The sequence below is a fragment of the Corvus cornix genome, chromosome 2 (genome assembly GCF_000738735.6).
Source record: "Corvus cornix cornix isolate S_Up_H32 chromosome 2, ASM73873v5, whole genome shotgun sequence".
Lineage (NCBI taxonomy): Eukaryota > Metazoa > Chordata > Aves > Passeriformes > Corvidae > Corvus > Corvus cornix.
The window spans coordinates 38,971,918-38,994,985 of record NC_046333.1 but is presented as its reverse complement, the minus strand read 5'-3'; the positions used below and the strand labels follow the sequence as shown (position 1 = coordinate 38,994,985).

At 38.7% G+C, this 23,068-nt stretch overlaps 1 protein-coding gene across 4 annotated transcripts in view; it reads left to right on the top strand.

The window, feature by feature from the left end:
• The window catches only part of RBMS3 (RNA binding motif single stranded interacting protein 3), a 709,829-nt gene that overhangs the window by 209,703 nt on the left and 477,058 nt on the right, over positions 1-23,068 (top strand). For all 4 annotated transcript variants that reach the window (XM_039548876.1, XM_039548877.1, XM_010398913.4 and 1 more), the window contains one exon: positions 7,046-7,219. In XM_039548876.1, coding sequence (XP_039404810.1) covers positions 7,046-7,219 — 174 coding nt within the window. The remainder of the gene's footprint in view (positions 1-7,045; positions 7,220-23,068) is intronic.

Genomic DNA, 23,068 nt, shown 5'->3' with positions numbered 1-23,068 from the left:
TTGTGTGTCCCACACAGGTTGCCAAGAGGTTTTAAGGCTTTAATATGGGTTACCCCTGGTCTATCTCTTATTACTCATTCTTTGCCCATGGTGTAGATGATAAGAGCCAGAAAACCAGCCTATTCATGGCCTCTTCCTCAAGCTGTGAAGGCATTTATTCAGCTCCTCTGCTCACCCTCTTGTAACTACAAGAGCAATGTTTCATATTTTGCCCAGGAAAAAAATGCTCTTGGGATTCAAGTAACAGTTAAAAGTACAACATGAATTACAGTGTTGTCACTGGAAATGGCAGCAATTCTAACCAGAAAGTGTGAAAGCCATATATATTTTGTTTTCAAGGCATAATAACTCTGGGGGAAAATAATGAACGGCAAATTCTTTTTCTGGAATACATTCCTTGAGTTATTTGAGACCTGTCCTAAAAAGACTCTCAACTTAGTGTTTGTACTGGGCCCCAGCTGTAAGTATTCAAGCTGTGCAGACCTGGGTCCCCTTCACCTGGCTGGCAGGGAGCCTGCCTGCCAAGCAAGGCTATCCCATGGAGAGCATTCCTCTCTCACTTACTGGGAGGGGGCACGTGGGCTGCACACCCTGAGTTTTGGCATGATGTGGGCAAGCTCTCAGTGCTCTTGGATCCACTGGGTGAGCTGTAACCTTACATGTATGCTGAGGTATGAAATACAGCCTCATCATTTCTGTGTGGTTTCAGTGGAATGCAGTTTCCCTCAGTTGATCCTGTTTTTCCAGGTAGAGCATATTGAGTTTCAATTCCATGTCTGGAAAAACAATGTTTCTCTCAAATTTGGTCATGTCTCTGAAGTTTTTTCTTAAAGGTTATGAGACAAACTTGATAAACTTGAAATCTGCAATGGCCCAAATATTAAAAACTCATTTCTTACTAAAACAGATGAAATCTCGTCCTAGACTGTACAAGATTTGCAAGCTATAGTGAATGATTATATTGGGAAAAGTAGCAGCACAAAGTTCCTCTTTTCTGCTATTAAAAAAACCCCAAAACAATCTGCAATATCTTTCGTGTTTAGTTTTTGTAACAACCCCAAAAGAAAAAAAACACCTTCACTCTTCGATTTCCCAAATCTTTAAGGTCTCTCAGGTGGATTTTGTGATGAACTAGCTTCAGATTTGGTTTGCCAGTTTCGTATTTTCTCTGAGCATTAAAAAAAACCCCAACATTTTAGCTCATGCAATAATGTTCCAAGGAAGCTATTTTCATTTCTTACTTTTACAGGTTATAGGAAACCTTTGATTTCTATGGGAACAGTAGTATTTTGTAAAGCATCCAAACTTTTAAGAGCATCGGACTGTGCTTTGCATCATGGTCTGATCCAAATACAGGCATACAGAGTTTCTGAAAGCAGTATCTCCAGAATGGCAGTTTCTCTCCTTGGCTTTTCCCATCTCCTGTAATCTTTTTAGCATCCAAAATAAGGGATGTCAAATCCCTTGAAGGGTTAGGGAAAGAGGGTGGATACCCTTTCAATCACAATTCCTTTCAGAAAAAAAAGCCCAGAAGATGCAGCTGAAGACAGAACCATTCTATAATCTAAGTCAAGGGGACTGAAACCAGCTCAGATTGTGGGGGCTAAGAAAATGGCATCATAGCTCTGTGAAGTTGCTTTCAAAAGGTAGTGGGAGCCTGAATTCCGATGTTTGCACCTCTTTAATCCCACTTACCTGTTGGTTTTGGTTTTTTTCAATGTTAGTCAAGAGGTAATGTGGAGAATGTCTGAGCCTCTGCCTTCTTTTGGAGTGCCAAAGCCAATAATAATCATAGCATGTTGGAATGCTCGGCAGAAAGGTGTCTGATAGATGTAGTAAATCTTGCATTTGATGTGATGTAGCATTTCAGAAGTTAGCACATGGTTTTCCTGTTAGTTTACTGTATGGTGACACTAATGCAAAAGAGTGGAGGGCATGGGTGTGAACGACATGAAGACTAAGGCTATGTCAGAACTATCAATTTTGCTTAATGTCCTAGTCAAACGGTGCACTTTATTCACATATGAATAGAAAGGAGTGGCTGCTAGTTCTTACATCCACTATAAACTTCTTTAAAAGTTAGAAATGTTGCACCAGGCAAAAATATTGCCACCATTTAAAATGTACACAGTGCTCTGATGATAAAAAGTGTTCCATAAATACTGTGTTCTATTTTTTCCACTGTTAGACTTCACACATCAGCTATTACAAGAACTAAGAACCAAAAGCAGTTAAGCTCAAGAAATACTAATAATACTAATAGCACTTTGCACTTCACTCATGCTTATGTCCAAAAATGTTCAAAACTTTTACAAACATAAGGAAAAGGTTACTCTAAAAGTTTTAAAGTAAGATTGTCCATACTTGTAAACCAGAGAAGTTAAGGCACAGGAAAAAAAAGGTTATACTTTAAAATATGCTTAGACATTTAAATTTTACTGATCTTAATTTTATATTGCATTAGGCCTTTTGGGTATAAAGGTACTAGACAGACTTATTCAAGGAAAAGAAAATTCTCCCCTTGTTTTAGAATATTTCTTGTTTCTGGCAAGACATATATGGCAAGGAGGGCAAAAGTTTTTGTGGGGTTTTTTGGTTTGGTTTTGGTGATGGTTTTTGTCTGTTTGTTTTAATCTCATAATTTCCTGCAGAAGTTTTCTGAGAAAAGGTGACTGGTTTGTCCCAGAAGTGGCAGTGGTGGCCTGCCATTAACAACCTAAGAGCTATAAATAAGACATTGAAATTATGGGGAGAGATGATTCCTTTTCTTGATGGAATCAATAGTTAAGGAGAAAGAGACACACTTCTAAATCCTGAGTAAAAGCTCGTGTGCCACTAGACCTGCCAGTTTTTGGTGAGTTTATCTTTGCTGGCTGCCAGACACCCACCCAGAGGCTCTTTTACTCCCCTTCCTCAACAAAACAGGGGTGGGAAATAAGGTTGAAAAGCTTGTGCGTCAAGATAAAAGACAGGGTGATCATTTAGCAATTACCTTCACAGGCAAAATCAGACTCAGCGTGGGAAAAATGATTTATTACCAGTTAAAATAAGTTTGGATAGTGAGAAGAAAGGGGAAATTATTACAATACCCACCCCTTCTTCCCCCTGCCTTTTTCTAAAGCTCAGTTTCACCCTTCTGTTCCTCAGCCTGAGCCTGAGCCTGCTTCCCACCCCTGCTGGCACAGGGAGATTGGATGCTCTCTCTTTCCTGGTGTGGGAGATGGGCAGCTCCTCTCTTCTGCTCCTCACACTCATCCTCTGCTCTAGTGTAGGTGTGGGCCACCGTTCCTTCGAGACATCTCCGCCTCCTCCAGCGTGGGTTTCCTCATAGATCCTGTCCCACACTTGCTCCAGGTGGGCTCTCCAGGGGCTGAGAGCCTCCTCACCCTCCTCCTGCTCCCACGGGTGCTTGCAGGCATGTTTCTTACTTCTTCCCTCACTCCCAGGCAGCGTTTTGCTCTTTTTGAAATCCATGTTCCCAGAGGCAGTGCCGCCGTGGCTGCAGGGCTCAGCTGTGAGGTGGGCAGGTGGCTGGGAGCTGGCCGGGGCCTGCTGTGTATGATGGGGTACAGCTCCAGCCTCACCTTGCAGGGCCTGCCCTGCACTGCCAGCACCTGGGCACCTGCCCCAGGACAACATTGTCCCCTCCCAGCTTTCCCAGTTGGTCCAGGGTCTCTTTCCCACAGCTGCCTCTGGGCTATGCTGAGAAGGCTGCAGAGATAGGCAGCGTTTTGCTAATCAGAAAATGCCTTGAATTCAAACCATCAACTTTTGGAGTCCCTGATCTCACATCCTTGCCTTCCAACCACCTGAGGGGACCAGGCTGTCCTGGGACTTTGTGGCTGGTGGTGCAGAGATCTCTATTTTCTGGTGGAGAACCTGGATTTCTTCAAGATTTCAAAACCGATTATCCTGTGAGTGTCTCTGCTGACTTTGGTTTTGTTTTGCTATGTGTTTTGGGTGGTTTTTTTCTGGAAGTAATCCAGCAGAAAGAGAGCAGCTTTTTTGATGCTATCAAACATGGTAGTCCCTGACCAAAGCCATTCAGAGCAGAGGGCTCTCCTCTCAGGGACCTACCTCTCCCATGGCTCCCGGCCACCCCAAGGGGGAGAGGGGTCTGTGGGGTCTCACTTGTTGCCTCTGTATCCTGAGTGACTTGCATGGGTAGTGCCCCCTGAGCATCCTTGGTGCTCTGAATGCCTCACTGTTCCTAATGCACCCCGGGTGAACTATGAGCTGGATGGAGGAGTAGAAACAGGGCAGAGAGGCTCAACGCTGTGCCTGGATTTAGCACTGGGGCTGAACCGTGCCTCCAGCATGGTGACAGATCCGGAAGGGCGTTTTTTGTGGGGCACAGACAAAACCCAGGCAACAGAAGGCTGTCCAGCCACTGAGGCAGGCTGTTTAAAAAACAGGCTCATTTTTGCTCCTGTTCTCTAATAAGGGAACAGGTATTGTGCATGTCCGTGTAATGCCAGTGGCACATCTCTCCTTACTGTAGTGGAGTTCGCTGCCCTTGTGAAAATAATCAGTTAACAATTACCACAGCTGACAATGCACCTTTACATCCCATCAGCCACAGATACCTTCCACTGGTCCGTACAATGAAAACCCATCGGAAATAATAGGAAGAAGCAAAGTTATTATTAGGATAGAATAGCTCAATGTTCACAGAATATTTGATGCGGGATCAACTTCTTAAGAGAAATTAATATGCAGCCACACTTAAATATCTGATGTTTATAAAGGGGAGAGATGTACACAGAGAAGTACATTATGGCTAAAAACCTACTTGATCTGGCTGAAACAAAACTTAGCCTTCATCTCTTATGTAGAAGCAAGTCTTCCAGGGCCCAGAAAGAAAGATTTGTCTTTGAGGAGTGATCTGAAAGATAAGTAATACGTCAAAGGAAAGAGAATGCAGTTTCTGCTCCTTGGGGAAAGAGGGTAAAAGGGGAAAAAAAAAAAAAAGAAAAAAACCCACATTGAAACTCCTCTGGTTTTTTTTGTTGGTTTTCTTTTTCCTAGCTGTAGCTATATCCACTTTCCTTTGATTTGTCATGATTTAAATTCATACTAAAAGTTTTATTTCAAATAAGCCCCTTTAACTGTAGGGGCAGATATATTTTTTCTCCTAAAGCCTTTTGTAAGAACAAAGTAACCACTTGTCACACACAGTGACTAATGAGAGTTTAGTGTGGGTTTTAGTGTTCATTCATACGCTTTGTGTTCAGCTAGTCGTAAGTTAAATCTTTAGAAATCACACCGCAGGAATCCCAGGGGTGGGGGCAGGAGGCGAATCTGTCGAGATATTGAGAGCTGGAGAGCGGAAACTGCTCTTTTCAGGCTTCCTAATCGGCGGCACAGGAAATAAACACATGCAGGAAGTCAGTTGGCCTTTTCTTGAACTTAAAGTTTATACAGCAATTGATAAGTGAGGCAAACTTTGTGTACTTAAACTTTTGAAAATTAAATGAAATAAAGCGGGCATGTTCAGCCCATGCCAGCATGGCCTGTGGTTTCTGCAACCAGCTCATGTAAATACAGTATTAAAAACAGGAAAGACTACAGCATCTATATTTTTACAGCTAGAATATGTCCTTGAAACCTTTTTGTATGTTTTCTCTCTGTCCTGTTTTCCTTCCATTTCTCTAATTCTCTCCTGATGAAACTGAGCTGAAGCACTGAAATTAAACTGAAAGTCATGTTTATGAAGCTGTTTTCCATGCTTCTACACCAGACTCTGCTCTTTTATCCTTTCCCTGACCTTCTCATTTATCTTGTAAGCACTTCAGGGTAAGGATGGTCTTGGATCATGTGAAACACCTTGTTTGATGGTGGCCCATATTGATATTTGGTTAATGCTACACGTATGATGTATAAAAGTTGTCTTTGAAAGGAGGGTAAAAATAAATGAAGTGTCATTCTTGAGTATAGCTTTTGAAATTGATAGCATCAATTTGCTAACAGGGACATTTTAAGCATTTCTAAGAAATATTATTTGTGTTTGTATTTCTTGAGCTTTTACTGTATTAACAAGGTCACTGTAAATTTAATGCTCTGAAAAGAACAGGTTTAGTTTTATAATAATTACAATTAGTTGGGGTAAATTTGCATGGGAAATTTAGAACACCTTTGCCAATAAAAAGAAAGCAAGCAAAACCCAAATGAAGAGCAGAATATGGAGTAAAAAGTACATTTGCATGTCTTTGAAGACCAACCTAAATACCTGCTAAAAATGCATCCACTCCTATGCATCTTTTACTCCTTTGAAAATTGATTTTTTTTGCTGCCCTAATAAACCACCCCTAACAGTGCAGATGTTTATTAGGCATATTTTTTATAAAACAAGGACTAGAAGCAGAAAGCTAGAATTAAAGTAAAATGAGAGAAGGACAGAAAGAATGCATGTGAATTACATATCTGTAGTCCAGGTTACTTTCAGATGAAATTATTGAATTTAAAAAAAAAAAATTCAAGATTTTGGAATTTTTTTCTGAGTAATTAAAACCTGTCATGAGATTTCATAGTGTGCTTAGAAGTTTGCATATGTGAAATGCAGCTTTGTGATGGCTTGGCCTTAGCTAGCCACTAGATGGGATTTCAAATCTTGAAGAAATACATCTAAACATTGGCCCCAAACTGCTGTTTACTGTAAAATGGCCATAGCTGATCAGTTGTTCAATAAACGTCAATATAATAAAAAAATATGGAAGTTTCTATGATTAATCTTGGGATTATACCTTCTACACAGTTTTAGAACATCCCCTTACTTCTATCACTTATCAATTGTCCATTTGATTTATATCCCAGCCTGAAATCTAACAGCCATCAGTCTTCCTTTTGGGCATTACAGTGACATAGCTCTTTCACTGATGACTTTGGTGGAATCCATTTTTGCTTTTCCCAGCTCCTTACAGGAAACATTCAAGTTAGTTCCAAACCATATGGCATTATATGTTTGCACAATGATGATTTATAGCTGCATTATTTGTATTCTACCCTAAAAGCTATTTTTACGTTGCATTTCTTTCTTTTTTGATAGTCCAGCTCCACAGTGAGAACGTACCAAAACAGTAAATCGAGAGTGACCATGAGCCCTGGCTTTAGCTCCCAGTGGAATAGCAGCCAACCTGCTTGGAATACATACACCTTTCCAAGAGCAAGCTTGCACTACCAGTCTCATGCTAGCTACACCTACTGTGCTGGACATCCTGCTGTAAGTAATGAAAACCTTTTCTGCAGTTACCTAAATGAGCTCTGTGATTCCCTGGGAGGTGGAGGCACTCAGGGGCTGACGGTTCAGCACCCTTCTCCAGTGCTCTTTATGTCCCATGGCAGTCAGAACAGCTCACATGTGCTAACCCTAACTCTAAAAAAAAAATTAGAATGAGCAAATGTGAAAGTTTTATGGCTCAGTACAAATACATACATTTTTGTAAATTTAGCATTCCTTCTCCTTGCATGAAATTATTGTTATATGTCTGGGTTTTGGTGTCAGAGAAAAGGTCGGAAAAGCAATATTACAGATGGCCTCATTTCTGTTTCTAGAGAGCCTGCAAGATGAATGAATTATTCTTTCTATGTCAGACATTTTAATTTGTGTGGATTAGTCAGAGAAGGAGAGCATCTCTTCTCATCATTAGATTTGTTTAGACTCACTACTTTATCATTAATGTGATCAGTGGTGAACACGCAATCTTGTTGCTAAGCAAAGACTATTGGTCTTCTGTAATTGCATGAACTGGTGGCCAGAAAGAATGGGGAGGGGTGACTCAGTGTCGTTGTGTGTTTTAATTTGACAGTCGTGAAAGGGTCACAACTACAGGCTGATGGTGAGTTTTGTCATATTGGTATTGTTGACTGCTTATAGCAGAGCCCTTTCATTCTTGTAGTTTGTGGTTTTGAAAGACCCTGAGAGAGTTAATGGGGGAGGATCTCATTAGCATAAGCAATCTTCCTTTTTTCACCACTACACACTTTGTTGTTTTAATGTTTAGACTTGAACTTAGCTTTGGACATTTGGTTATAGAACTCCTTAAAGGACATAGCATCTTAACCTCCTGCCGTGTGTACATAATGAAGTTTTGCCATCCTATAGTGAATTCCAGGAGCGAAATGGGAAAGTGCAGCTTTTGGTACAGAATAGAAATTGTGCCATGCAAGCTTTTTGTGATTTGATTTATATTTCTATCTTACCTGCCAACAGACTTCTGGCCAGAAGTTTGGGTTAGGAATTGTCTCAAACATTAACATAGTAATTGAAATAAAGGAGAGGAATAAATTTGTAAAATCTTATCTCTTTTCTGAGGTGGTGAGTTCTCAGAATAAATCAAACATCTCTATGGATTCTTCTGTTTGCTCACTTCCATTATGGTGTCATTGAAAATGATAAAAACTGTTGTGAAGAAATAAAAGGTATTTGACATTAGAAGGGCACAGATATTTTCCTTTAGAATGATGGGTCAAAAAGAGTCCCTGTACAGCTTAATTTATCTTAAACTGTGGGTATCCAAATCATCAACTGCTCCTTAACTTTGATCATTTAGAATAAACACTACCCCCTCTGTGAGTCAAGCTTTGACTCTGCTAAGCAAAAGAGCATACGAGAAGAATGCTGTACTTCCTGGAGGAGAGCTTAAAATTTGAATTGAAATTTCAGTCTTTTTTGAGCTGCTTCCACAGTTCCTCTTTCCTTTGTTTAGACTGAAGTTGAGGGTAGCTCCATTACAATTGTAATTCAATATCTGTATATTGTACATATACAATCTGTACAATATTTGTTTTCACTGAACATCTTAATATGTAGTCTCTGGAAATGATACATCAGTCTGGAAGTTGATTTATCTGATTACTGGAAGGTAGAGATTTTAGAATTTGCAGAATTGTACAAACTTTCGTGCAGATTGGTTGATTAATCCTGCCCTCAATGTCCCTGGGTTCAAATGTTTACAAAACTTTGCACATTTCTTAGCTCCTGTTCACCTGAGGAGCTCTGTTACAGTGCTAATCAGCAGAGATTGGACAAATTTCTTATGCTGGTGGTAAGAAGCTGTAACAGGTTAGCTGCCTACCACTGTGATCACACACTTTTTCCATACCTTCCCTACTTCTGCATTCTCTGAGGGTAAGTCCATAAGCAGGGCCTGGGCAAGGCACTCCAGCAATCTCAGCTCCTTGCTCCTGCAGCATCAAATGAAGTTCAAGTTTCCAAGACAAAAATGATGCCTTCATATTTGCTTTAATATCTGTTTCATTGTACATGATAAAGTTAGAATTGGTCTGGTTGCTGTTTCTAATCTGCTTTTGTCTAATCTGGGCTCAAACCAACTTTTTTATGACAAATGACAACAATAAAAGCTGGATACAGGGGAGCTCCTTTATTCGTGAATCTTCCAGTATTACATGCTCAACTGGGTATCTTCTTTATTTCAGAGGATTTTATTTGCCCTCATCTGACACAGGTTCACCAGAACAAGTTGTAGGTTGTAGAGCTGTATGAAGCTGTTTCTGAAAAACCTCCCACATGGAATATGTCTAAAGATCATTGCAGTTCCTTGACACTGTGGAGGCTAACAAACTTACAAGCGCTTTGCAAGTTCAAGGCAGACGAATGTCAGGGAGTTGGATCTGCCCTTGAAGTACTTAAAGATATTAGTCCCCAGAGACAGTGCCAAGAGAAAAGCTTTGGATTTCTCTACTGTTTGGAGAAAAGCTGAAGGAGACAAAAAAAGATTCATTTTAATTGGGCCAAATGTAACTAAAAAAAAAAAAAAATCAATCCTCTAATTCTTTTTTTTTTTTTATCTAAATGAAAGCAAAAATATTGTACAAAGTGCAATGTTGAGAGACCCTTATGACTCTGGCTGGTCCTGAGAAATATGTTGGAGCCAAAGGTGGGGTTTTTATTTTGTTTTATCAGAGAGCACACTTGGCATCTCTCTTCCATAGTGCTGCAATCATTGATTAAAAGCAGTCTTTCCACCCCAAGAAAGAAAAAAACAGGAAGTTTGTTTAAACAGGGTAATTTTTCAGCTCTTGAGTTATCTAAGGGAAAAACAGACTGTATATCATCCCAGTCAACAGTACAGTGCAGTTTTTGAACAAACAAGAAGGTGCTAATTTCTAGCTATACTGGGAAGCAGGATACCCTGCAGGATCTGTGTATACTAATATAAATGATAATGTGGTAGATGGTCCTCACATAGTAAATGATTTTTTGATATTAGAAGCTTGAAATTCCCCTGGCATTCACATTCAGAGGCTTGCAGCCAGAAAAGTACAGCAGGTAGTGCTCAGAATAGGAGAAGGCACCTAGTCATGTAACATGCTTTTCTCTTGAACTTTCTTCAGACAGGAAGATAAAAAATAGACAAAGTAATTATGATTATCCCTGCTGGGCAAGATAGGAACCTTTGAGTGATAGTGCCCTGTGGGCACTTTCACATCTACACAAGCTTCATACTTGTGCTTTTGAAAAAGTCTGAAAGACTCACTTCATTTCCCTTTCTCCACATTTTGCTGGAAGGATGATAAAATTTCACAGATCTTCAGAAATCTTGTCCATTGAATTAACTCTAACAAATGACTGCTTAGACTCTGCTGTCATTTTAAAGAAATACAGATGTAAAGTGGGCAAACAAACACAGATCTCGTCAGCTTTGGACTATTGCAGCTGAAATTGTAAGGGAGTCTCTTACGCCTTTCTTGGATATTCATGTAGCAGCCTCAGATACCTGCCATGCTCACCTCTGTAAAAGTCAGTCCTTATGAAGGAATTTGGCCATGTGATACTCTCTGATGAAGCAGAAAGAACTGTTACAGAGTGTGTTACCCTGCAGGGTTTGAAACCTTTCTTGTATGCCCACAGGATGATGAATTTAGTTGCATGTAATAATTTCTCCATGTGCAGACATCTCTGTAGCATGTGCGATGTCTTTGAAATCCTTATCTAGATACCCAGTGTCTGTAAGACGTTCAGCTAGAATCTATTCTGCACTCTTAACAGGATTTGGTCATGCTCCACTAGATCAGTGACAGCCTTCAAAGCATGATTGGTTAAATCTGTAGAGTTATTATTTGGAGTTCTACCCATAATGTTTACAAGATGTTACAGCTGTGATGTCATATATGGATCAGACAATCAGTTTGCTTAGCAGTCCCCATTCCAACAGCCTGTCCCCAGACTTCTTTCTACGGCTTCTTTAAATGTGTGATTGCTTCTGAAATTATGCTGTTAGTTGGAATGTGAAAAGCAGAATTAAAAAAAAATGTGATGCAGAGTGCTATGAGACACTACTGGCATTCTTCCACTCACTTCTCCGAGCCCTAGTAGGATCTCAAATCTTTAATCTTAGAAATCTTAAAACCCAGTAGAAGGAGCTGTGGCTCCTTTTTCACATTTCCACTGACGATCCTTGGACAGAAAAGCAGAAAGGGAGCAAGGCTGTCACAGTGGACAACTCTAATGGAAGGGCTTACTCACTGTCAGCATGACTATGCAGAGTCTATCGGAAAAATTTCCAGTTCCAGATAGGTAAACCTCATTGCTGATGACAGAACTGCTGGACTGCAGCATTGCACAGCTGTAATGCTTTATGTAAACTGACTGTTCTGATCATTACCACACAAATTGGATTAACATCTGTAGTGAGCTCTCAGTGATTGACTGTTCTAACAACTTATTTTGTATATGTTTATAAAATTAGAAAACCTCCCATTTTTATGTGATTAGGTAGTACAATGTTTAGGGACCACCTGGGGATGTGAGATACAATTATCAATTTGTATGTATACATATATATAATGGCTAAATTACTAGTTTTAAGTATATGTACATTTACGTATATATAACACAGATCAAGCTTTTGGCTAAAATCTTTGCAGAATAATGTAGGAAGGTTCTCAGTGCAGGGATGGAGTTGGTTGTCACTCTCTAGTTTTCTGATGTCATCCTTTTCTCTGAAATGTAAACCTAATGAGGGAACACGTTTTTGTAAGTGTAATGCTCCACTCAGAGTTGGTTCTATAACAGCAAAATAAGACTGATAGAAGCAATTTACTGATGTATACCAAATTCATAAGACAGACCATAAATGATGTGACCATACATTTTAATGCAGACATAATGTTTTAAGAAGCATCTTTCCTTAAAATCGGGAAGTATTCAATACATAGCATGGGTGTCCTATTCAAAACAGACCTTTATTTCTCTAGAAATATAAGTAGAACAGATCAGCAGTCAAGTTCGGTTTGTTTTTTTATAATACTAAGATCTTTCCAGTGAGTAATTCTGTCGCACCTCTCTTAGAGAATGAGACAGTGCTAAGAGTGAAATGCTTATGCAGTATAATACTGTCATCACTAATTTCTGAGATATCTGTTTAAACAAAAGCTGTCACTTTTTGATCTGACTTGAGCCTCCTGCCTGATTCATTTCGTAATGTCACGAACAGTGGATTGTGGATTCGTGGAGTAGAGCTGGTCTGATTAGAGAGGAAGAAACTTCTTTTTACACATGCACATTCTTATAATCAGCAATGATGGGAAAGGAAATAAATAGTACAGTAAGAATGAATTGGAAGTGTCTCTCTAAAAACCTCTCAATTACACTTGAAGTTCTGAAGTCTTGGTTTTCTCTGTCCTTAGTGTTAACCCTTTGTTACCTTCATAGGCCTTTCATGTGAGATTGCTCCCTATCATTCTCGAGACAGTATTTCTTTGGTGCTGCTGACCCTTGTCATTATAATAGCCACAGATGAAAAAAAGTGGAAATGGGTCCAAGAAATCATACACTGTTGAAAGACCATTGAGCAAAATATCTGCCATATGTCACTTTGGTCAGAGTCTTACAGTATATAACGTGTAAAGGATGTGTTTTGATCTTCTAAAGTTGATGACAGCCCCAGCTTTGGATGCCCATTAGTTAATCTGGGAAAGATCAAGTGCGGGCTGGAAAGAAAGTTCCCAACTGGAAGTAAAAGGTGTATCACCAGAAGCTATTTTATGTAATTGCTGACGTGTTCCTTATGAAATACTGCAAGAACAAGTGAGAGTGTAAAATGAAGAGGCAGTCATTAGAGTGAGAATGAAAAGGATGACATCTCCATTGCTAGGTATCAGTTGTGGTATAAGAGAGAGAGGCTGTGCCAGTTAGGAGAAAAGTAATGAAGGATTGTGGAAAAAGGAATATTTTTAATTGACAAGATGTTGTAGCTATCAGGTGCAATGAGTAGCTTAGTGTTCAGCTGCAAATCCATATGCTAACTGCTGACATAAATTATTTATTGTGTTTATCTATTACCTCCATCTACGGGAACAGAGCCTCAAAAACATGAACTTATTAGGCCACAAATGTAAAACACATTTTCACTGTGGCTTGGATTCTTTGGAGAAGAGAGGGTGGAAATTTCAAACCTCCAAACAAATATGTCTCTTAATTAACTTTTCTCACCATCTGTGCTTACTTATAGCTGAGGCAAGCGGTACCAGTGACTTGTGAGATTGCTTTCAATGCTGCCTCTTTAGGCCAGCTTTTCAAAGCAGCAATCACATGCAGTTAATTCCGATCAGATCAGCTTATCAGCTCAGTTCATTGTAGTGCTTTCATAATCATTCGTGTGTGACAGCCCATTAAAACTTGGCCAGGCCTTTAAAAAAAAAATCACAAAATCCACCAATGTGTTTTACATTCAGCCTTTGAGGTATCCAGCATATTTGTTTTGTGTGTTAAGCTTTGAAATGGAACTTTAGTGAAGGGTTGTAGGGAAAAGTCACCAGCAATTGACTCTAGCCAAAGTAGTTTACTGTATTTTACTTCTAAGAGTAGTTTTATTCAAAAATGTGTACATGATGCTGTAATAATTGTGTTAAATGCTGCTTGTGGCTCCGCTTGGCTCCTGCAAAGGGACAGTGCTGTGGATGCTGCCAGCCAGATCTGGGAGAGCTAATGTGGAGTGTGTGAAAGGCCACTGCCCATGGGTGGTTCAGGTTGACCAAGTGAATTTTTCCTTTCTGGAGTACTTTTGATGGATGGCAATTACAGTTTGAAGTTGAATGCCCTGCTCCAAAAGGGCAGTGCCTCTCAGAGGGGACGGAGAGCACTGATAACACAAAGCCCTTCAACTGACTTGCAACAAATATTTTTCAAGAAGTCTGGGGAAATGGAGAAGTTCCACGTTAGTGAGTTTAGAGGCATTTGGTTTCAGAATTCTGGTTTTTATGTGTGAACATTGTTTTTATGTTATTTTTTCCTGTATCCTCTACTCATTTACACATCACACATATTATGTTTTGTCATTGTTTCTCTTAATCTTGACAGATGAAGTTAAGAATTTTGTAGATTGATATTTGCTGATGTCTTTTATTGATTTGTTTCTTGTGTGTAATTTAACAGAAAAAAGTCAAATTTTCTGCATAAAACACAGGACAAAATATTTTTTCTGAACAATTAATGCTAGCAAGATTGGAAAAAAAGTCCTCTCTTTATAACTATTGCCCTTATTTTCAAGAAGAAAGATTTCTTTGTGGGAAGTATAATTGAAATCTTTGAAATTACCGAAAGTACTTATAAATTCACAGCACTTATTTATTGGTAAAATGACTACTGCTCACCACATCCAAGTTTCTCACCACATCCAAGTGCTAATAAAGTCAACCATTTTGGAGATGGGAACTTTTTGTTTATAAACAAACTCTATATACAGGAATTTTCTTGCTGATTCTACATTTTTTATTCTTGCATGCTGAAGTGGAAGACACAGAAAGATGGTATTTTTAATAGACTTTAAAAACCCAAACCAGATGCTGCCTTTTTTCTTTCTTTTTTTTTTTTTTTTTTTTGAAAGAGAAGAAAATTCCCTAAATTTAGACTGTAAAATAAGCTTGTAGGAGGCAGTAAATACAGATCTTAGTAAGTGTCTATAATTTACAGCTACAGATATATATCTACCTATACTTATCTCTATATGTATTTATGTCTGTATTCATGAATATGTGTGTCTGTATATATGTATATACACGCTTCCAGTGTTTGTTTTGGTTTTCTGCTTTAATTTAGCAAATAGGAGGTGTATGGTTCTAATTTAGCTTCTCCATCTCATTTTCAGTAAGCCAGACAGGTTGTCTTTAGGATTTGTTAGTTAAGGTGATGAGTTCCTTCAGGCTCCAGAGAAAATCCTGGTATTAGGGCTTGACAGTAGATGCTACAAACTGCCAACCTGTCACATGTGTTGGAGACACCTGACACTTTTTGAAAGATTGATTATTTCAAAAGGCCAGCAACTGTGTTGCTTTCATTTTAAATAATTAACACGCTCAGGCAACTTCCTTGTATTGTGGCCTCCAAGGGTGAAGAGTTTTGGACTAGTCTGAGCAAATACTACTTCAAATAATTTTGCTGATGGACTCTTTCTCTTCTCTCTTAATTTTAATTGGGGTTATTGATTTAATATAAGCCCACCCAATTCAGTGAAGGCATAGGGGATGAAATTTTCCTCTTGCACTTAGACCTACCTCTTTGCCTTGAGGATTTATTTACACCAGGGATGCTATTCAACAGCACTGTCAACAGTGACTTTTGTTTACAAAGGGAGATGGAAGAAATGCATGTCTGTGGGAAATATTGATTTGTCAAAATTGAAATGTTCTTTTGATGACATTTCAGTTTTTTTACCCTTGACAAATTTCAGATGTTGCTTTACTGTAAACCCAAATGCTGACCAAAGATCATTTGTCCCTTGCTGATTTCTGACATATATTCCACCAGTGATTTAAACATTCTTTTGAGAGCACATGATCTAAAACAGACCAAAATTGTAGAGTTCCTTGCATGACCATGCTTAATTTGCTAAGCAATCTAAATTTTCATCTTTGTCACCTTTGTTGAAATGTTTTCTCTTGCTTTTATGAGCTGGGTTTCCTTTAAAAGAAACACCTGAGAGACACTGTAATCCGTGTGTCTGTCTTGGGCAAGTTTTTCATTAATTTTTCTACTTTTGGCCAGTTTTAAGATGAAGGTTACTGAGGGAGAACTTTATGTTGGGGAAACTGAAAGCACCGTGTGGAAGGTACTTCTGCATGACTCTTGAAGGAGGGAGCTGGAGTTTTTGAGAGGAAAACCAGAGATCCACAAAGTAACAGGCTTTATTTATTTCTGATATTCAGGGAACAACTCATCACAGTGCTGTGTTGACTTTTTCCCCTGATAAGGACTCTATTGACCTCAGATTTGTACCAAAATACTGTAAAAGAAAGTCCCTATCCCAAGGCATGTAACTAGATGGGACAGAAAATAGAAAGGGAAACAGTGGCACTGAAAGGGATCCTATCTAAGGTCATGCAGCTCTTGGAGGAAAAGAATGGCAGTAAGCTTTGGTTTTCATTCATTCCAAGTTGGTGCCTTATCTGTCAAACAAGGCTGTTTTCTGTATTTTTTCCAAGTATATGACTAGGCAGTGTTTGCTTTTGTTTTAAAAGCTGCAACTGTAAGGTGATGGAGGTGTTTTAGTGAAGCCCAGGACTTCTAGCTGAAAGCAGGTATGGTTAGTTTTGTTCTTTGTTTTCCACCCATGTCTCTCTTCTATACTGTATCAGGTTCTCATTGAGAATGTCAAATACAGACATTTGTGCTTCTGGGAAAAGAGACTTGCTTTCTGCAAGGGCATCTCCCCTCAAGGCATCACTCCTTTGTTTCCTTTTTTTCTGCTTTTATTTTATTTGGGGGCTGTCAGTATTTTAATGCAGTTTTCCATGGCATTTACCTTTTTAGCTGTGAGATGGACTGCCTGGATTTTGCCAAATAGACTGACTACCTTTTGGTTTCACAAGGAGCAGAATATTTTTCCATTTATGTACAAATACCTGTCTTCCTTGGGTATACAGTCAGCTTTCATGCAAGAGGGAAAAAATTGAAAGGTTCTGGAAATATTTAAAAGGTCTTTGCAGAGATTCTCTACAGTATTTTCACCTTTCACGCTTTTTTCTCATCTGTTTGAGCATTAGCCCTCTGGAATGGTCAGGTGCTAGGAATTTCCTGGCACCAAAGGCAAGTGCTCTGTTGAGGCTCTGTCCTTCTGCCCCGGTGACCCGTCCCTGGATGCCTGCCAGCATGGCTTGCTCTGCTGAAACCAGAGCTGCTGCAGATCTCTCTGCCAGGTGCTTGCAGTCAGGGAGAGCAAAACCCCCCTTTTATATTCAGCATGGTTACAAAGTCTTCACAGTTGGACTCTGTCTTTCCCAACCTAAATGATACCACGAGTCTATGACAAAGTGTCAAGGTTGTCAGGAAGTTCCAGCATATTCACTTCTGTCTGTGCTAGGTTCTAGTGCTGCATCTCTGTGTGGTCTTGGAAAAGCCATGTTTTATTTTTTTTTATTTGATTCCCCATTTTACTTTATTTCTTTGTATCATGTAAATGAGAACATTTGCCCACAAACACTTAGATGAGTAGCTTGTCGTTTTTTCTTCTTTTTGTATTGTCAATGATTTATTTTAAAAGTAGGATCTCTTAAACTTCTAGAAAGCACCTCAATTTTTGCTTTGTTATCAGGGTAGTCTCTCTTTGAAGACTTAATTTTCTTCAGAAGCTGTGCTAGTAGAAATCCTCATATTGTATACAGCTGGGTGAAAGGTTGGATTGAGTTGTTTTCCTGCCAAACTATAAAGTGAATTTCTTTTAAAATCTTTCTTTCCATTTGGCTGCTACTTAATGTCCTTTGTCTGCTTAAGGAGGACAGGTGCAATTATTCACCTCTGAGTCCTGGGAAAGAAATAGTAGTTCAGCATGGTCTCTTAGAAAGGAATGTAATTCACTGCCCCACATACGGTACATTATGCAAGACAAACAGAACTGTGAAAGCTGTAGCATTGTAGAGGAGAGCATATGATGAACAATGTTTGGTACCAAGTCAAGCTGTTTATCTTAATATTTTGTTTGGGAGTTGGAAAGTAAAAAAAATTAATTATATATTGAAGCTTGATAGAATTGCCTTTTCAGTCTTTTAAGGACAAAATCTCTTGGCACTGCTATCTGAGAAAAAGGATGTATTAGCATTCTCCAACTAGTTCATTGAGATGTAGGTTTTAAAGTAGTGATAGTAGATCCATCATTACTTAGATAATTAAATATTTCTTTTCTTTCATTGTGATGAAAATGGGGACCAAGATTTCAAAAGTGTAGCTCAGAATCTGTTTCTGAAGAATGAAAGTTCTCACCCTTTCCTTAAAGAGCGAACCTGCCTGCTACAGAGTTAAGATACTCAGGCTGCATAGAGGTTTCAGCCCAGACTGAATATATTCAATAGATAATTAATAACTTAATGATAGAAGAGATCTGCTTACAGAACAAATCTGCATTGGGTAAACAAACAATTTCTAGCTGTGGTCACATAGAACTGCAGAGAAGCTTTGTCCCATTATACTTGTTGCTTGAGAATTACACAAAATGAACAGATTTATCTTAAAGATATTTAATTGAAGTTTCAAAAATTTTTTTCCCACCTGTGGGGAAATTAAGTCTGGTTACTGCTTGTGTGTATCATAGTAGAGTCTTTTCATTTCAGTCCCTATTTTTACTTGCTGATAAGTTTATGACACTTGCACCTTTCCAGAGAAAACCGTGAGGTCTGGTGTGATGCTAAAGGGATGTTATTGTGTAATTTTGAATAGAGTCCTTTTTGCTCCTTCATGGTCAAAAAAGTCAGATGCACTTACTCACCTTTTCCTCCCACAAAATGCAAGAATGATCTATGGAATAGATATCAGTCTCTTCTTGCAGTTAAATGTTCATGCTTCCTCACTTCCTCCTGCATGCTCAGTTACATCACGAGCAGAGAGATAAACTTGATGCTTTCCGTAGAGGGTGTCTGAAGCAGAAGTTTGGTCATTTTGACTTTTCTGAAATGCAAAATGGAGTAATTTTGTGATTCTCTGCCATGACTGTTTTTGGTCCTCCTCCACACCCCGCTCCATACCCCTCCCCACCCTTTTTTTAATCAGAGGAGTTAATTCAAGGTAAAAGAGGCAATAGAAAGAGGACAAGCATTTAATTCGTTGTTCTTGCAGCCAAGTATTGTACAATAGGCCAACTGACTATGGAAACTGTATCTGCTTATGGTAAGATGTATAATTCCCTTCAGAGAAAATACAGGCTGCTGTGTAGATCTAAAAAAATGCTCAGGATCTGGGAATAAACAGCTGTACTGCTGTTCCAGGACTGAGTGTACCACATGACAATCACTTTGTTTCTCTTGAAATGTTAGTGAAGCAGAAAACAAACAAACAAAAAACCTCACATAACATTAGTAAAAGAAAGCTAAGCATGTTAGTGCTTTTGTGATGGCTAAGTTGCATGGCTTCATGTTGCTTTTTAAAGGGCAACCAGCATTGAAATCTTGTTAACTGACTTAAATTATCTGAATAACTGCATCCAATTTTGATATTTTATTGTAAGATGTTCCATGTGAATAAACACCTTTTTCTAGTCTTGTTAACCTCATTAAGGGTATCTGCGTTGGTGGTGATCCCTCTGGATAGAGTAACTGTCATGATTGAAAATATTTTTCCTTACTTAACACCAAAAAGAGGGGGGGGGAAGTGTAAAGATTTTTTTCCTCTGAAAAAAACCCACATGGAAAGAAAAATGGCAATCAAATTACGTTTTGGGGGAAACAGCTAAACTGTCTGTAAACAACATGTCAAATATAAAGAAGGAGGGAACAAAACCAGATATAATCTCTTTCAGCAAAAGTGAACATACATTGTTAGCTATAACATTCTTAAGGACTTCTCCATGTTTAAATTTGTCCTAAAAAACCCAATCCTGCCCCTCACTTGCCAAAACCCCCCAAGAAAACTCAGGACCCAACAGAGATGTCATTCCCACTCATAGAAAGCTTTTTAAACCAACCCTATACATTTTTAGGAGTCATATGTGTGGAAGAATAAAACCCTCTAATTTTTCTACATCCAAAATGAAAATACTTCATTCTGTTCTAAGCAACAGTGAATAAAATGGAATTGAAAAGCAGATGTAAACAAGGCTAGTGATCACAAAGGGATGAGTTGCTGGTCCAAACAGGAAACTGGAGGAAAACCTGAGAGTCACTCTGTCCAAATTACATATTGTAAAGAGAAGCTTTTTTTCTTGCTTTATACAATTCTCAAATTTCATGAGGAAGGGAAGGTTTCTTCAATGAAGTGCTTAACTACTGTGATGTGCAGTGAAGCCGTTGGTATCGGCAGATCTGCACTTGAGCGTGCTGATATACTGAACATTTATAATGCAGATTCCAGTCTCTATTGCTGTGCAGAATGTCTCCCACAGGTATTTCAGTTTTGCTTTTCCCTCTATAAAAGCCCCAAAGTATACACTTGCTCTTTCTGTGTAAAGAATACCATCAACCAAGCTCTCACATGATCAGAGGTGAAGTCCTACTGGCCTCAACGAAGACATTCCTGTTTGTATTCATTGATGATCAAAAGTAGATGGAAGGTGTTTGATGTCAACATGTACTTCTTTGTCTTTGTGTCTTTATTATCTATTGTATCAATACACTGAAACAAGCCTGGTTCTGGTGGTACTAAAAAGAGGTAAGATGGCTCTGAGTTTTGCCCTGACCTTATTGCTTTGACCACATGTATATATGTCCTGTTTTGTTCTGTCCTCCTCTGGCTTTTCTTGAGATCATGGGAGAAAGGAAAATACCTTTTTCACATGAGGCAAAGAGATTTTTTTTGTTTTGCTTCCCACTATATTCTTTGTTATGTTTTGTTCTTTCACAGGTGAAAGAATTCCCTGCCTACCTGTGGGGATTTTAAGAAAATAATCTTTTAATATGGAAGTGTTTATGTTCTCATTAAGGGGTGAACATAACATCGATTTCCTGTACCCTCACCCAAAATCTAATTGCAAACTGTAGTGACTGGAGATAAGTCTGCCCACCAGGTTTAATGCTGTTTTACTAGTTTAATTAGGCTTTGGGTTTAAGGTGTTTCATGAGAAGAAAAGGGCTCCTCAGTAGTTGGGTTAAAAAGGCAGAGAGAAACAACAGCTGTAAGGGCACTTTCCCATGTACTTGAGCATGATTAAATGTAGCAGGGGGTTCTTCCTTCACTGAGTAAATTACCTTTGTCCCATGTGTATATTGATATAAACTTTAAACATTTGCCTTTGCAATATATCTCAGGCTGCTTCTCTTGCTGCTCAGGGTCAAGAGAGAAATTCATGAATGCTGACAGGAAATCTCTCCCTGAGTATAAGGAATAGGTGTACAGTTTCTCAGATAAACAGAAGATTCAAATTGTCAAATTCTTTGTGTGTTTACTTTTAAGCAATACACACAGCAAATAAAGCAACCTTTTCACCAGATTTATATTAGTGATTCAGATGCCACATCATTTCTCTAGTGTCATACATAAAAAATTTCTTGAGAAATCTGCTTCCCTGTACAGATTGCTTAAACCTGCTATGGTGATTCAGAAAAAAAAAAGACTGGTTTGAGTTATTTGTTGCTATCTTAGAAGCCAAAAGATCTGAGACTTCAAGAAAATCTACGTGACACTGCCAGATGCTACTCAAGTGATAGTTGCATCAAGGTGCCACAGTGTTTTAATAAGAAGTGTGTATTTTTTTTTTCTTTCAGTGTAGGAATGTGAGATCAGTTCACAAACTTTTCATTTTCTCTCCTAACTATCCCATCTCTGTCCATCTTAAAATATTTTTCTTCTCTGTAGCATTATGACAAATTTAAGATCCCAGCTGAAGCATAAGGCATAAATAAATTAATACCTGATCTTCTTAATCCAAATGTAATTTGTTAAAATCTGTTCAAAATCTTGTCTAATAGGATAACCTATATTTTTAAATTCTCCAGATCTTATCCCTTCTATCTAGAATTACTTCAAAATATTTGAGACTGCTGAATGTTGGGTAATTGTTAAATAGAGTATCAATATATTTAAATTTCTATACTTTACAATTTTCTAATATTGAAACAAACAAAGTTTCCTTGGTTTAATATTAAGATGACATAAATCTGTGACGTGCTTTTCAGTCAAGCTGAAGATATTTTCTTGGACCCTGTTTTCATAAGAACATGGCTAACAGTTACAAAGAAAATAGAATGGTTCAAAATTTTAGCCACTAAAAATTTTAGCCACTAAAAATTTTAGCCACTAAAATGAGTGTATAAACTTTTATACACTAAAATGAAACCAAACCAACTCTAACAAAACACCTCTGTATTCATTCAGTCTATGCCTTAATAACTGTGCTTCTCAGACTTCACAGTCACAGAATGGGTCAGGCTGGAGGGGATCACTGTGGGGCTATCTGGTCCAACCCCCCTGCTCAAGCAAGACCATCTCGGAGCACATGGCACAGAACTATGAGCAAATGGTCCTTGAGTATCTCCATGAGGGAGACTCCACAACCTCTGGGCTTCTCTATGGAAACAAGAGCAAGGTGGCATTTAGGCCTGTAAGGCTGTGCTATGTGGTGACAATTCACCCCACAGAAGTCACCAACTACCAGGGACTCTTGGCATGGCTCTCATGCCACCACCAATCCACACTGACTCCTGAAATATCTTAGAGGATGTTCACTCAACAGCAAGCTTTTTATCTCCGCTTCTGACTGAGAAGTACTTCAATGAATATCCTTGTTCATTAACTACATACTAGTTCTAAGCATTTGTTCTATTTTAGCCACTCTTTAAGCATGCTATTTCTAGCTCGTGCTCTGAATGCACTATTTGAGACTGATGGTGAGTGAATAACTTCAGTCATATCACTAATAATCGTCTTAACCAATCTGTTGTGCAGCTGAACAGATCAAGTTAATGCAGAAAGTGGAGGGGTTTAGAAGCAATGTCCCTATCAGAAAAGTGTAAGACCAATGTACATTGATTCAGATTAAAAAAAAAAAAAAAAAAGGCAAGTTGCTGATCTGAACAGAAATATATGCCAGTCAGAATCAATATTGGCCTCAATGAGATTTATTTTGTTGGAGAAAAGGATCTAATATTCAGGAGGCACTTGAGCTGTGGCAGTTGTTGAGTATTGTTTATT